Source organism: Leopardus geoffroyi, chromosome B2 (assembly GCF_018350155.1).
Source record: "Leopardus geoffroyi isolate Oge1 chromosome B2, O.geoffroyi_Oge1_pat1.0, whole genome shotgun sequence".
NCBI lineage: Eukaryota > Metazoa > Chordata > Mammalia > Carnivora > Felidae > Leopardus > Leopardus geoffroyi.
Genome location: NC_059332.1, coordinates 107,411,878 through 107,426,025, shown reverse-complemented (window position 1 = coordinate 107,426,025; position 14,148 = coordinate 107,411,878). Strand labels below are relative to the sequence as shown.

Sequence of the window (14,148 nt, the reverse complement as noted above, 5' to 3'; positions counted from 1 at the left end):
TACCTCACCTCATCCCCACACACTGTTGAATGACTTACAATGAGTGAATTCTTCCAAAAGTAACCTGCAAAGTCTTTAATAAACATCATCTACCCTGTAGAGCCTTTAATAAGGCTATTTAATAAGCTATTTTAGCTTTAATAAGCTATTGAGGCAACCATGTTACTCTGAAAAGTTTTAAGGAAAAAAGTTTGGTTTTAAATTTTGTATGTGTTCAGCTGGACTATTTTGAAAACTGCAGGTATTAAAAAGGATGTGTCTGAGTCCTATCAATGAACTAAATGTTTCTTGTTTTCAGACTAGAAGAAATGGAAGAAAAATATCTAATGAGAGAATCAAAACCAGAAGATATACAGATGATTACAGAATTAAAAGCCATGCTTACAGAAAGAGACCAAGTCATAAAGAAACTAATTGTAAGATTTGCGGGGGGAGGGGGAGGTTGTAACCATGTTAGTAATAACATGGAAAAGTATTAAGTAATGCTAAGTGAAAATTGAAAGTATAAACTATATGCATTGTGATTGAAGTTTATTAAAATGTTCATGAATTAAGAAATACAAAGTAATTAAAAATTTTAAATTTGGTATTAGGGTAAAGGGATTGTGCTTCTTTTCAGTATTTTTTTAAGAGTCTTTTTTAGGACATATGTTTAAATAATATGTCATTGCCAATGTACAGTTAATATACGTTTGAAGTTATATACAATGTACAGCTAATATACTATATGAACAATATACATATTGTTCATGTAGAATTAGAGTTGGATAGGAAAGAAGAGTCAACACATGCATGCATCATCCTGTACCGTATACTTCCAGTTAGTCATGTTAACTTACCCTGATCCAAAGGGATATTCCATGGGAAAAGGGTTCCATTTTGTTAGGGTTCTAAGAAAGGCTTCAGGCTCTCTCTTGAGAGTCTCGGTCCAAACTGAGGTGTTAGGGTCTCTGACCAGTCCATCAGGGAAGAAAACACAGATTTAACAATAAATAGACTGCCTTCATTGAAGCTATTATTCTTCAAGAATAAGAAATACACAAATGTTTCATAACTCATGAAACATTTTAGAGTCTTCTGATCCATAATTAAAGTATTGTTTTTTACTATCACTAAAAAAGAAAAATCTTTCAGAGTAAAACTAAAAATAGAATGCTAATCACTCTATTGGCTCACTGATCTCCTCAACTGAAAACTATGGACATTAGCATGAAAAGAGAGCCTAGAAGCATTTATTTCTGAAGTCCTTTTTCTTTAACTTATCTATGTTAGCATCTAGGAAAGCTATCCTGTTGGCTGGGACTAGAAGTTCCTGCCAAAAGCAGCAGGTCATAGATTGGGGTTCATTATGGAGCCAGGAGCAGACATTGGCAAGATTTCCCAGGCATTGTGAACATGAGCACAGCCCTCATAGATTACATTACATTCCACACATGAAGTTATTAGCAAATATATTAAGTACATTTCATCCATGGTAGAAACAGCTTTTCCAGTTCTTAGTGAGCATACGTCACAGATATAGTTGTATTTTATCCTCACAACAGGATAGGTATCAGACTTCAAAGAATAAAACAAACTCAAAGCAACACTTAGTTGGTGACAGACTAGGAATCCAGCTAAGGGTTGTTCTACACGCTTTCCACTATACCCTGATTCTGTGGACTCTGAAGCATGTGGGCTGAGATTAATGATACAAAAGGTAGTAGTAACTAAGAAGGGAATGAAGAATCTAGTTCTACTAGAGCACAGTCCTGCATTTCACACTCATGTATTTATTTCCTAAAGTTTAGTTGTTCAGTTGACATATACTGGTCACGCGAAAGGCAAAGATTTATCTCTATGTAGGTCACTGTTTCTCTGGTCAGTGATTACCACTGCTGTAATACAGCTGACCCTTGAATAATGCAGTGGTTAGGGACACCAACTCTGTGCACAGTTGAAAATCCACACATAACTGGATTGCCCCAAAACTGAATTACTAATAGACTACTGTTGACTGGAAGCCCTGCTGATACCAAAGTCAGTTAACACTTATTTTGTATATGTATTATTACTGTATCTTATAATAAAGTAAGCTAGAAAGAAAAATGTCACTATGAAAATACATTTACAGTACTGTACTGTATTTATAAAAAAAAAAAAAAAATCAGTGTGTAAATGTACCCACACAGTTCAAACCTGTATTATTCAAAAGTCAACTGAACATTGAGGTTTCAGAGAGGAGATTAAGCAAGATGAAATGTATTTGCAGTACTGAAGATAATGCTGTATCAGTATCACCTTTATAGAAACAACAAAACCATGCACACAACTCCATGAATGTAACTTAAGCATGTTCAAACTGCACAGCCAGCAGTTTGGAATAGAGATGGGACCAAGGAAACCATTTCGATCCAATCTTGAAGGGAAAAGTTATTAAAGGGTACAGAAGGTGCTCGCTTCAGCAGCACATATACTAAAATTGGAACGATACAGAGAAGATTAGCATGGCCCCTGCGCAAGGATGACACGCAAATTCGTGAACATTCCATATTAAAAAAAAAATAAAATAAAGGGTAGAGAAGAGTCTCAAAGCTTAGGGTATTGAAAGGTTTTGATAACCATCCCACCAGCAGTCCTTAAGACACTGGCAATCAGATTTAGAAACCTTTGGGGTGCCTGGGTAGCCAAATCGGTTAAGCGTCCAACTTTGGCTCAGGTCACAATCTCACGGTTTGTGAGTGAGCCTCGCGTGGGGCTCTGTGCTGACAGCTCAGAGCCTGGAGCCTGCTTTGGATTCTGTGCCTCCCTCTCTCTTGCCCCTCCCCTGCTCATGCTCGCTCGCTCTCTCTCTCTCTCAAAAATAAACATTAAAAAAATTTTTTTTAATCTTTGATGAACAAGGTATATAAATCTTCAGGTTTTATATTAAATTTTGAATGGAATGGCATTTATACATTACAGTTTTAAATTTTCAATAGAAAATGTCTAAGTGACGTTTGTAATTCTTTTGCATAGGAGGATAATAAATTTTATCAGCTGGAATTAGTCAATCGAGAAACTAACTTCAACAAAATGTTTAACTCAAGCCCTTCTGTTGGTGTTATTAATCCATTGACTAAGGTATGTGCTGTAAACACCATAAAATAGGGATGTAGTTTAAAACTTGCTTAAAAATTTTTAATATTTAGAGCAGCATAGGATAAAGCTTACAAACAATGTTTTCAATTTAATATTTAGGACTAAAATCTATGAATTCTTTATGTATACATTTTCACTGAATGAGGCTAATATTTTTGTTGAGAATTCTTATTCCTTAAAACACTTTATTAATTATAAACCCTTGGTTTCTACCATTTTGTTTTTCATATCTCCAAAGAAAACTAACTTTTTAAATCTCCTCAGGATAATTTTTTGTCATTTTCTTGGTGTTCACTATTCTCTGTGGGATCCTAAAAGTACTCCAGCCCTGTATACACAACAGCTCTCCCTAACGTAAAGCCTAAGGCCTGCCATCTTAATGGACGTTGCATTGGACATGTATTTTGTTGCCTACCAGTCTTTGGAAAAAGGCTTTACTTCTCTCAGTCTTAGGACCTCTCATGACAATTAAAATTGAAGATGACCCATTTTTTGGGCCATCTTTGTTACTCTCTTAGGACAGATAGAAGAGCCTTGTAGACAAATGAGATGGACATGGCTAAGTCTTACACATCTTTGTACCCCAGCTTCCTATGGCTCCCCTCATAGTACTTTGGGTATAGTAGGTAATCAATAAATACTTGTTCAGTTGCAAACTTCATCACATATTTTATAAGCTACCACAGGTAAGTGAATAAAGCAAATAAGAATAAATAATTATATTGGCTTCACAGGAACTTTTATATCTTCTGGAAGACATCAGTAATAGAAATAAAGTACTAGTGGTAAAGCTGTCTTTTGATTCAGATTTAATTAATTTGCCCATCATGCCTAATTTCTATTAGGCCCTTAGCCAGAAACTTTTGCTTTCAAAGCTCATAAGAACTTCTCTGTTAAGAACATGGGATTCTATCCTTCCTTCACAAGTTAAAGTGCTCCAAACTTTAAACTTAAACCTTTAACATAGAGTGACTTAAATGTTTTATGAAACAGAATGACTAAAGTAGGGAGGCATATAGCTTCAGAGCCTAAAATACTGCCTGGCACATTGAAGGTTCTCAGTAAATAATTGGTGAATGAATTAATACAGTTAGTTTCAGTTTTTAAGTCCATAATTTAGGATGAAATAAGCTTTTAATTAGAGAGCAAGATTATGAGACTTGCTGAAACAAGATAATAAAAAGGAAAATATTTCTAATATATTTTGCTGAATTACAGTTTTAGCTATAAAACCGTTACCGTAGAACTTTATAATAATACTTTTATAATAATACCAATAACACTTTTATAATAATATTTTTTATTTCTTCAAATAGTAACCTTAAATGGGTTTATTTAATGCCCTCTGGTGACCAGAACAAGAAAATGCACACAATACATCTTTGTTAATTTTTGAATGACTTCACCTTTCACTAATATTGTGATTCTAGAAGATATCCTTTCTTTTTTCAGTTATGCTAAAGACTCTTTGTCAGAGACTCCATGACTGACAGAATATGACAGAGGGCAATCTGTAGATAGCAAGTATATTACTTTGTAAATAAAGGAAAAGGGCCAATTAGGCTTTTTTTTTTAAACACTCGAATCATTTTGCAGAAAAATATTTCATAAATTTAACTAGTACACATTTAGTAAAAGATGGGAGTATTAAAAATATCTTGCAACTTGTGAATTTTTATTCTGCACAGCAAGATGAGTGCGAATAAAATAGAGACTTAAGCTAATGATTTGTAAACTGATAGGTTTTGATACTCTGTGATTATATTCCTCTTGTTATCTGATTTTAAAGACCAACTAAAAAATAAAAAAAGATGGATCACTTTTGTTTTATATCCTTTAAATGCTTTTAAAAGATTATGAGCCAATTAGTGATACTACCAACTGGGAAATGAGATTTAATTATGCAGACTTAATTTTCTCTTGTAAGGCAGCTTTGGGTCTTAAGTGGGAATGTGGAATATGTCTCAAACTACTGTGCCAAGTATTTTTTCACTTCCTCTTTTTTCCAGACAAGGACTGCCTCCCTTTGACAGAAGGCTAAAGTTCACGGACATCTCTTTAAAACTGTTTAACTTTATACCTTCTTCTCTTAATTTGAGCCCAAATCCGTTTAGCCTTGTGGTATCTTCAAGACCTGCTCCTTCCCCATTTCCTCACAGTATCCTTTACCCTTTGGCATTCTTTCCGTCTCCTCCCCTCCCCATGAACACCAATCCTCATTCTTTTCTGGCCCAGGAGCATGTCTGTCTGTGAGGATTCCATGTAGATAAAGAACACCTCCAAGGATCCCCAGACCACACTTTGGGTGACACTGGTTCATTTTAACATCCCAATTTAACGTAAAGCTTCCGAAAATTTTCCATGCCAAATTTATATCTTCTACTATTCCTATTTTCTCATTTGTCCTTATACAGGGACTATCCTCACATGTATTATTTTTAATGCAGCAAAAGAAGAAGAATGATAAATCACCAACAAACAGGTTTGTGAGTGTTCCCAATCTAAGTGCTCTGGAATCTGGTGGAGTGGGCAACGGACATCCTAACCGCCTGGCTCCCATTCCTAATTCTCCAGTCCACGATACCGAGTTCAACAGCAGCAAACCACTTCCACAGCCAGTGCCACCTAAAGAGCCCAAGACATTTTTGAGGTGAGCCCCGTCTCACCAATGATTTTTTTTCTCTTTTCTTTTTTAACCTGAGAAATTTACCTTCTTACATTGCAGAAATTCACTACTTTAAGGACAGCCTAGGGAAAAAAACATATTACTGTGAAATCTTTTCAAAATATATTTATCACTTCTCTAGAGAACTTCTTTTTGGCTCTTAAGATTTTTTAAAATTTCTTGTCAGTTTTTCTATATACTGAAAGAAGTGCTAATTCTTAATATTTATGGATAATTGCTTCATTTTGAGTATTGTAGCCAATTTTTTCACTAATCATCTTTATTACAGAACTTTAAATTATTTTTTATTTCTGTTATATTTTTTCACTGTCTTGTTTGCCAGGCTTATTTACAAATATATATGCTTACTGCCAAAATAAAATATATGTAAGCTCTGGGAACTTCATGATCTACGTAAGGAAAAAATAAAAAAAAAATTTTACCATTGACATTCCAATTTTAAGTTAAACTCAGACTTGATTAAATGCATTCACAAGGAGAATTTGAATGAAACCCAATTGTTTATCCATTAAATAAAGTCAGAAAGTACTGGTTTTTGGTAAATGTTTACCTTACTATTACTGATTCTGTGCTGCTTTAAATTTACTGTTTAACTTATTCCTACTAAATCTCAGCTGTGTCACCAGTAATAGCCTTACAGGTAGACTATCTTTTTCTAGGGTAAGTGATTACATAGTTAATGACAAATTATTTTAAAGAGAAAAAATAGCAAGAATGAAAATAGTCAAATACGTTTTGAATGTGTCTCCTGCTAAATATTTTGTGTTGCTTATTTTCCCTTGTGCATGGGTATGTTCAGGTATCAGTAAGATGCATGTGCATGAGCTCAAGGAACATGACTACTGGAGTTTCCATTACACATTGTTGCGTGCCTTGTAATTTCCCCCAAAGACGGTAGGGATTCTTTTATTTTCTCAACTAGCCCAAAGACTCTTTAGTTAGAATTAAGTATAAATTTGAACTTTGAAGATGGAGGGGAAACTGGCTTCTGAATGGTACTCCTTTCCCCCTAGAGTATTTGCTTATGGAATTATGATAGTTCAATATAAATATACATGTAGTAAAAATACTGTACCATGGCTTAGTTACTTAAGTTAGTTATATTTGAGGACACATCTGTAAAAACCAAATGCTTCTGTCAGATTCTGAAATTTTAATTAGCTAGAAGAAAAGGTGCTGAAAAAGAGGAATGTTATCTTATTCTTATTTCTGACAATTCCTCCTGAATTTTCTTTATTCAAAGAAGGTGACATTTTTCTCAACTGTCTGGATTTGGGGGGGGGGGGGTTTGTAATTTTTTGTAATTGTTTTGATGTGGCTCCTCCTTAACTGACTTCATCTGAGCTGCTGATGCACTCTCACACTCTCATGGAGTGGAGAACCCAATCTAGTGTAGAGGGGTCTACAAAACACATCTAATGCAGGGAACCACTTGTGGTCATCTACACTGGTGTTTTTTTGTGCTTTTCCCTTCGTTTTGCAAAACAGCTTAATGCTGGGTTACATGTCTCTCTTTTTTTATGAATTCAGTCCTCCTCAGAGTGAAGCTTCCCCGGTGGCTTCTCCCGATCCCCAGCGCCAGGAGTGGTTTGCCCGGTACTTCACGTTCTGAAAGAGTAGTGTTGGCAACAGCTCTGTGTGGACTGTTCCTAAGAGCATGACCTTATACAGACCATTATGTGAACAGGCTTTCCTATGTCAGACACTGTGAATGAGAAAGTATTTGTCTCTCCAATTTGCAAATACACTATTTCCTGTGATATTTACTGGAATCACTCTACTATATTATGTGTGTAATTATAACAGTTATTTTTATTTGAGATGGAAGAGTCTTTAACCTTTGTAATTACTGCATAATAAATTTTGTTAGAACAAACAGTGCTTTTCATTTTTTTCTAGTAAGTTTGAGTTTTTAAGTATTTTTTAATTCTAGGTAAGACTTACCCAAAAAGTGTTTTCTGAAAAAAGTTTTCCTGCATAATAACAAAATATCAAATTATTTGACTTCAATAATCAAAACAAAATCAGGATAGGTAAATCTACTCATTCGTTCCATTACCATGTATAATATAAACTGTGTCCTCTAAATGTACAAGACTATAATGAAAACACTTGTGGAAATTGTAGATTTTCAACTATAGAAAATACTGCTGACTTATTTATAGTGTATTTTACTATTCTGATAGTTGGGGATCTAGAGCTTCTAATACAGTTAGTATCTATGATTAATATTTATGGCCAAAGGCTATTTGGTAGAGACAGTTCTATTGTAATTTGTCTTAGGAATTAGTTTGTTACTGGCACATGGAGTCAACTACTACTCAACAACGAGTGCCAAATTTAGTTGATTAAGCAATGTAGATTTTATAAAAATCTGGGTGAACAAGATAAATACAAATACCTGGTCTATGAATGATTGTAACAACAACAAAGACCAATTTTTTAAATGGTTACTATGTGTCAGACACTGTGCTCAGGGGCAGTAGAAAGATCATGTTATTTAATCTTCACCAAATCTTCAAGAAACAAACCACTGTGTATGAGTGTGCACAGTTGGCATGTTCTTATAAGTTATCCTGGAAAAAAAAGTTTATATAAAATGCTCTGAATTTTTTTCTTCAACTGAGAATAAATTTTCTAAGAAAAGTGGTTAATGCTTATTTCAGAAAACAAATCTAGTTATAAGCACTTATTCCCTTACCTAACTTGTATATATCTGCTATTTGGAGATTATTTACCAAGGAATTGATGATTAGTACTCATGCAGGTGACTGTGCTAGACACAGATATACAGAGATGATGAACATCTGTTCTCAAAGAGCTAACCATATACTTGCTGAAATAGCCAAGGACCACTTTTTCTTTTTTAAGCAACCTCAGAAGGCACACAAATAAGATTTATGGAGTGTACCATGAGAACAGAGAGGAGGAAGTGATTGATTCTACCTAAATGGTGACATGGAAAGCTTGACATGGAAATGGTACCCAGCTGTAATACTGAAAGATGAGTAAGAATTAACCAGACCTGGGACGGGGTTGTTTCACATACAAACTAGTGCAAGTGTCAAGAAAGAACAGGCCAGCTACATCCAGAGAATTAAGTGCAATCCTATGGGTCCAATGTGTAAGGGCTAGAGAACATGGCATAAGAGAGCAACTATTCCTTGAGCATCTAGCCTTTTATTAGAATTCAACATTTTTAATTAATAACTCAAATGAAAAACACAAGCATACAACTAGTAAAGGTTAAAACCTGTGCTCTTTCCATTGTGCTACAAAGGGCCTGAAATGCTTAGTAAGGAATTCAACTCAATCCTCTAGAATCTTGAGCATGTAATAAATAGCATGATTTGATTTCGAATTTTAAGTTGCCATACTGGCTGCAAAAAAAAAAGAAAAAAGACCTACATATATGTTGCCTACAAGAGACTCACTTTAGACCTAAAAACACATACAGACAATGAAAGTGAAAGGATGGAAAAAGATATCCCATACAAATAAAAACAAAGATGAGTAGCAATACATCTATCAAACAATAGACTTTAAAACAAAGATTGTAACAAGAGATTAAAAAAAAAAAAAAGGGACATTACATAATGATAAAGGAATCAATCCAGCAAAACACAATAATTGTAAATATCTAAGCACCCAACATTGGAGCCCTTAAACCATAAGGCAAATATTAACAGACATAAAGGGAAAAATTGACAGTATAGCATGGGAATTTAACACCCCACTTATATCAATGAATACATTATCCAGACCGAAAATCAATATGGAAACAGTGTCTTTAAATTACACATTAGATCAGATAGACTCAACAGACATATACAGTACATTCCATTCCAAAACATCAGAAGACACATTCTTTTCAAGGGCACATGGAACATTCTCCAGGACAGATCACATGTTAGGCCACAAAACAAATCTCAATTAGTTTAAAAAGATCAGAATCTTATCATGCATCTTTTCTGGCCACAACAGTATGGAACTAGAAGTTAAACACAAGACCAAAAAAAAAAAAAAAAAAAAAAAAAACTAGAAAAAAACACAAACACATGGATGCTAAATAACATGCTGCTAAACAGCCAATGGCTCAACAAAGAAACGAAAGAGGAAATAAAAAAATACATGGAGACAAACGAACATGAAAATTCAATGGTCCAAAATCTTTGGGATGCATCAAAAGCAGTTCCAAGAGAGAAATTTAGAGCAATACAGGCTTAACTGCAGAAACAAATAATAGTCTTAATCTCACACCTAAAGGAACTAGAAAAAGAAGAAGAAAAGCAAACGTTAAGAGAAGGAAGGAAATAATAAAAATCACAGCAGAAATAAATGAAATACAAAGAAGAGACCAATGAAACCAACATTGATAACCCTTTAGCCACATTCATCAAGAAAAAAAAGACCCAAGTAAATCCAGTAAGAAAGAAAAAAGGAGAGGGCGCCTGGGTGGCGCAGTCGGTTAAGCGTCCGACTTCAGCCAGGTCACGATCTCGCGGTCCGTGAGTTCGAGCCCCGCGTCGGGCTCTGGGCGATGGCTCAGAGCCTGGAGCCTGTTTCCAATTCTGTGTCTCCCTCTCTCTCTGCCCCTCCCCCGTTCATGCTCTCTCTCTGTCCCAAAAATAAATAAACGTTGAAAAAAAAAAAATTAAAAAAAAAAAAAAAAAAAAGAAAGAAAAAAGGAGAAAGAACTGACACTACAGAAATACAAAGGATTGTGAGAAAATAATGTGAAAAATTCTTTGCCAAATTAGATAACCTAGAAGAAATGGATTAATTCTAGAAACATATAACATTTCAAAACTGAACCAGGAATAGAAAATTGAAACAGACCAACTACCAGTAACAAAATTGACCAGTAATCAAAAATTCTCAACAAATAAAAATCCAGGATTAGCTTCACAGGTGAATTCTACCAAACATTTAAAGAAGAGTTAATACCTATTCTGAAAAAAAAAAAAAAAAAGGAAGCAAAGATTCCAAATACATTCTATACCGCTAGCATTACCCTGATACCAAAACTGTATAAAGATACTCCAAAATAAAACTACAGGCCAATATCTCTGATGAACACAGGTGCAAAAATCCACAACAAAATACGAACAAACCAAACTCAACAAGACATTAAAAAAATCATACAGCATGATTAAGTGGGATTTATTCCAAGAATGCAAGGGTAGTTCAACCTAGCAAATCAATCAACATGATATATGACATTAACAAAGCAAAGGATAAAAATCATGTCAACAATAGGTACAGAAAAACCATTTGACAAAGTACAACATCCATTCATGACAAAATCTCCCAACAAAGTAGGTTTAGAGGGAACATACTTCAACATAACAAAGGCCATTTATGAAAAACCCACAGTTAACATCATACTTAATGATGAAAAACAGATTTTTCCCTAAGGTTAGGAATAAGACAAGGATGTCCACTCTCCCCACTTTTATTGAATATAGTAATGGAAGTCATAGCCACAGCAATCAAACAAGAAATAAAAGGCATACAGTTTGATAAGGAAGAAATAAAACTCACTATTTGCAGATGACATACTATACATAGAAAACCCTAAAGACACCAACAAAAACAGAATAATTGAATTCAGCAAACTTGTAGGATACAAAATCAGTACAAAGAAGTCAGTTGTGTTTCTATGCACTAATAAGTAGCAGAAACAGAAATTAAGAAAACAATCCCATTTACAATAGCACCAAAAAGAATAAAATAGGGGTGCCTGGCTGGCTCAGTTGATAGAGTATGTGACTCTTGATCTTGGGATTGTGGGCTTGAACCCCACATTCAATGTAGAGATTACTTAGAAATAAAATCTTAAAAAGAACACCTAGGAATAATCTTAAGGAGGTTAGTTAGAAAGAACTCTGAAAACTAAAACATTGATGAATGAAATTGAAAATGACACAAACAAATGGAAAGATATTCCATGCTCGTGAATTAGAAGAATATTGTTTAGGAGTGCCTGGGCGGCTCAGTCAGTTAAGCATCTGACTTCGGCTCAGGTCATGATCTCACAGTTTGTGAGTTCGAGCCCCAAATGGGGCTTTCTGCTGACAGCTCAGAACCTTGAGCCTGCTTCAGATTTTGTGTCTCCCTCTCTCTCTGCCCCTCCCTCCCTCCCTCCCTCTCCCTCCCTCTCTCTCTCAGAAATAAACATTAAAAAATATTTTTAAAAAAGAATATTGTTTAAATGTACACAAAAACAATTACAGATTCAATGCAAGATAGCAATAGCATTTTTCACAGATCTGGAACATACAATACTAAAATTTGTATGAAATCACAAAAGACCCAAATAGCCAAAGTAATCTTGAAAAAGAACAAGAAAGGTGGACGTATCACAATCCCAGATTTCAAGATATACTACAAAGCTGTAGTAATCAAAACACTATGGTACTAACACAAAAACAAAGAGATCAATGGAACAGACTAGAGAGTCCAGAAATAAGTCCATGCTTTATGGTCAATCAATGAAAAGGCAGGCAGGAATATACAATGAGGAAATGAAACCTCCTTCAATAAATGGTGTTGGGAATACTGGACAGCTACATACATACAGAAGAATGAATCTGGACCACTTTATTACACCATATAAGAAAATAAACTCAAAATGGATTTAAGACCTAAATGTAATAAGACCTGAGGCCATAAAACTCCTAGAAGAAAACATAGGCAATAACTGACATCAGACTTAGCAACATTTTTCTAGATCCGTCTCCTCAGGAAAGGGAAGCAAAAGCAAAAATAAACTATTGGGATTAAAAAAGGCTTCGCACAGCAAAGGAAACAATCGAGAAAACAAAAAGGCAACCTACTGAATGGGAGAAGATATTTGAAAATGACATATCCAATAAGAGGTTAACATCCAAAATAAATAACTTGTACAACTCCAAAAACGCCACAAATAATCTGATTAAAAATGGGCAGAGAACCTGAATAGACATTTTCCCAAAGAAGACATACAGATGAACGGACACATAAAAAGATGTTCAGTATCACTAATCACCAGGGAAATGCAAATCAAAACCACCAGGAGATATTACCTCACACAAGTCAAAAAGACAAGAAACAAGTGATGGTGAGTGTATGGAAAAAAAGGAAACCCTTGTGCACTGTTGGTGGAGATGTGAATTGCTGCAGCCACTACTGAAACAGCATGGAGGATCCTCAAAAAATAAAGAACAAAACTACCATATGATCCCATAATTTTACTACGGGGTATTTACCCAAAGAAAACAAAAACACTAATTAAAAAAGATCTATGCACTCCTATGTTTAATGCAGCATTTTTTACAATGGCCAAGATATGAAAGCAACCTAAATGTCCATGAGTAGATGGAGAGATAAGGAAGATATGATACATATACACATATATACACACAATGGAATACTACTCAGCCATAAAAAAGAATGAGGTCTTACCATTTGTGACAACATGGATGGACCTAGGAAGGTATCATGCTAAATGAAAGAAGTCAGACAAATACCATATGATTTTGCTTCTATGTGGAATCTAACAAATAAATAAGCAAACCAAAAGCAGAAACAGACCCGTAAATACAGAGCACTGATGGCTGCCAGAGGGAGATGGGTGGGAGGATGGGCAAAATGACAAAGGGAAGGGAAATAGGAGATAGTTTTCTAGTTGTAGAATGATTAAGTCTTGGAGATGAAAGGTACAGCATAGGGAGTATAGTCTGGTATTGTAATGCCAGAATATAGTATGTTTATTGTATGGTGACAGATGATAGCTACACTTGTGGTAAGCATAGCATAATGTACAGACTTGTCAAATCACTATGTTGTATACCTGAAACAATGTAACATTGTGTATCAACTATACACCAATAAAAACATTAGATAAATACGTTCCTTAGAAAACAATAAAAATAAAAAATAGGACTGCATCTCAAAGGAAGGAAGGTCCAGGAAACCTCCGTTGAACTGCCTGTCATTCCTGCAGTGACAATGTTGTCCTTGCTGATCGTATACCTAGAGCCATTATTATGCCACCATGATACTCTGCCAAAGAGGTCCTACATAGGGTTTGGATTTGCCCTCCCTTTCTGAGGTCTGGTCTCCAGAGTGACAGGAACCCTAGGATGAGATTAAAGCCTTTCTACCTCTCTCTTGCTCTCCCCCTACCCCACAGATGGGGTTAACCCTATAACTGAAGAAAAACAGTTTTAGCAAAACATTTATTTTGATAGAAAAAGCAACATGGAATCCTAGAATCTTGGAGTTGGAAGAGTCCTTAAAAGCCATCTGTTCTAATCTCTGACAGAATGCTTAAATCTCCCCTATAACAACCCTGACTG

At 35.0% G+C, this 14,148-nt stretch overlaps 1 protein-coding gene and 1 non-coding gene across 12 annotated transcripts in view; both read left to right on the top strand.

The window, feature by feature from the left end:
- FAM184A (family with sequence similarity 184 member A) overlaps window positions 1-7,684 on the top strand; it is a 122,051-nt gene extending 114,367 nt beyond the window's left edge. For 3 of the 11 annotated variants that reach the window (XM_045499421.1, XM_045499424.1, XM_045499417.1), the window contains 4 exons: window positions 299-416; window positions 2,998-3,102; window positions 5,568-5,770; window positions 7,337-7,684. In XM_045499421.1, coding sequence (XP_045355377.1) covers window positions 299-416; window positions 2,998-3,102; window positions 5,568-5,770; window positions 7,337-7,418 — 508 coding nt within the window. In that variant the 3' untranslated portion in view covers window positions 7,419-7,684. Of the gene's footprint in view, window positions 1-298; window positions 417-2,997; window positions 3,103-5,129; window positions 5,471-5,534; window positions 5,771-6,605 lie in introns of those variants that run through there. The other 8 variants (XM_045499418.1, XM_045499423.1, XM_045499416.1 and 5 more) reach the window with 5 other exon arrangements.
- Window positions 2,432-2,537, top strand: LOC123610112. Its single transcript, XR_006718116.1, has one exon. It is a non-coding gene; the product is annotated as a U6 spliceosomal RNA (small nuclear RNA).
- Window positions 7,685-14,148: the final 6,464 nt, after the last annotated feature.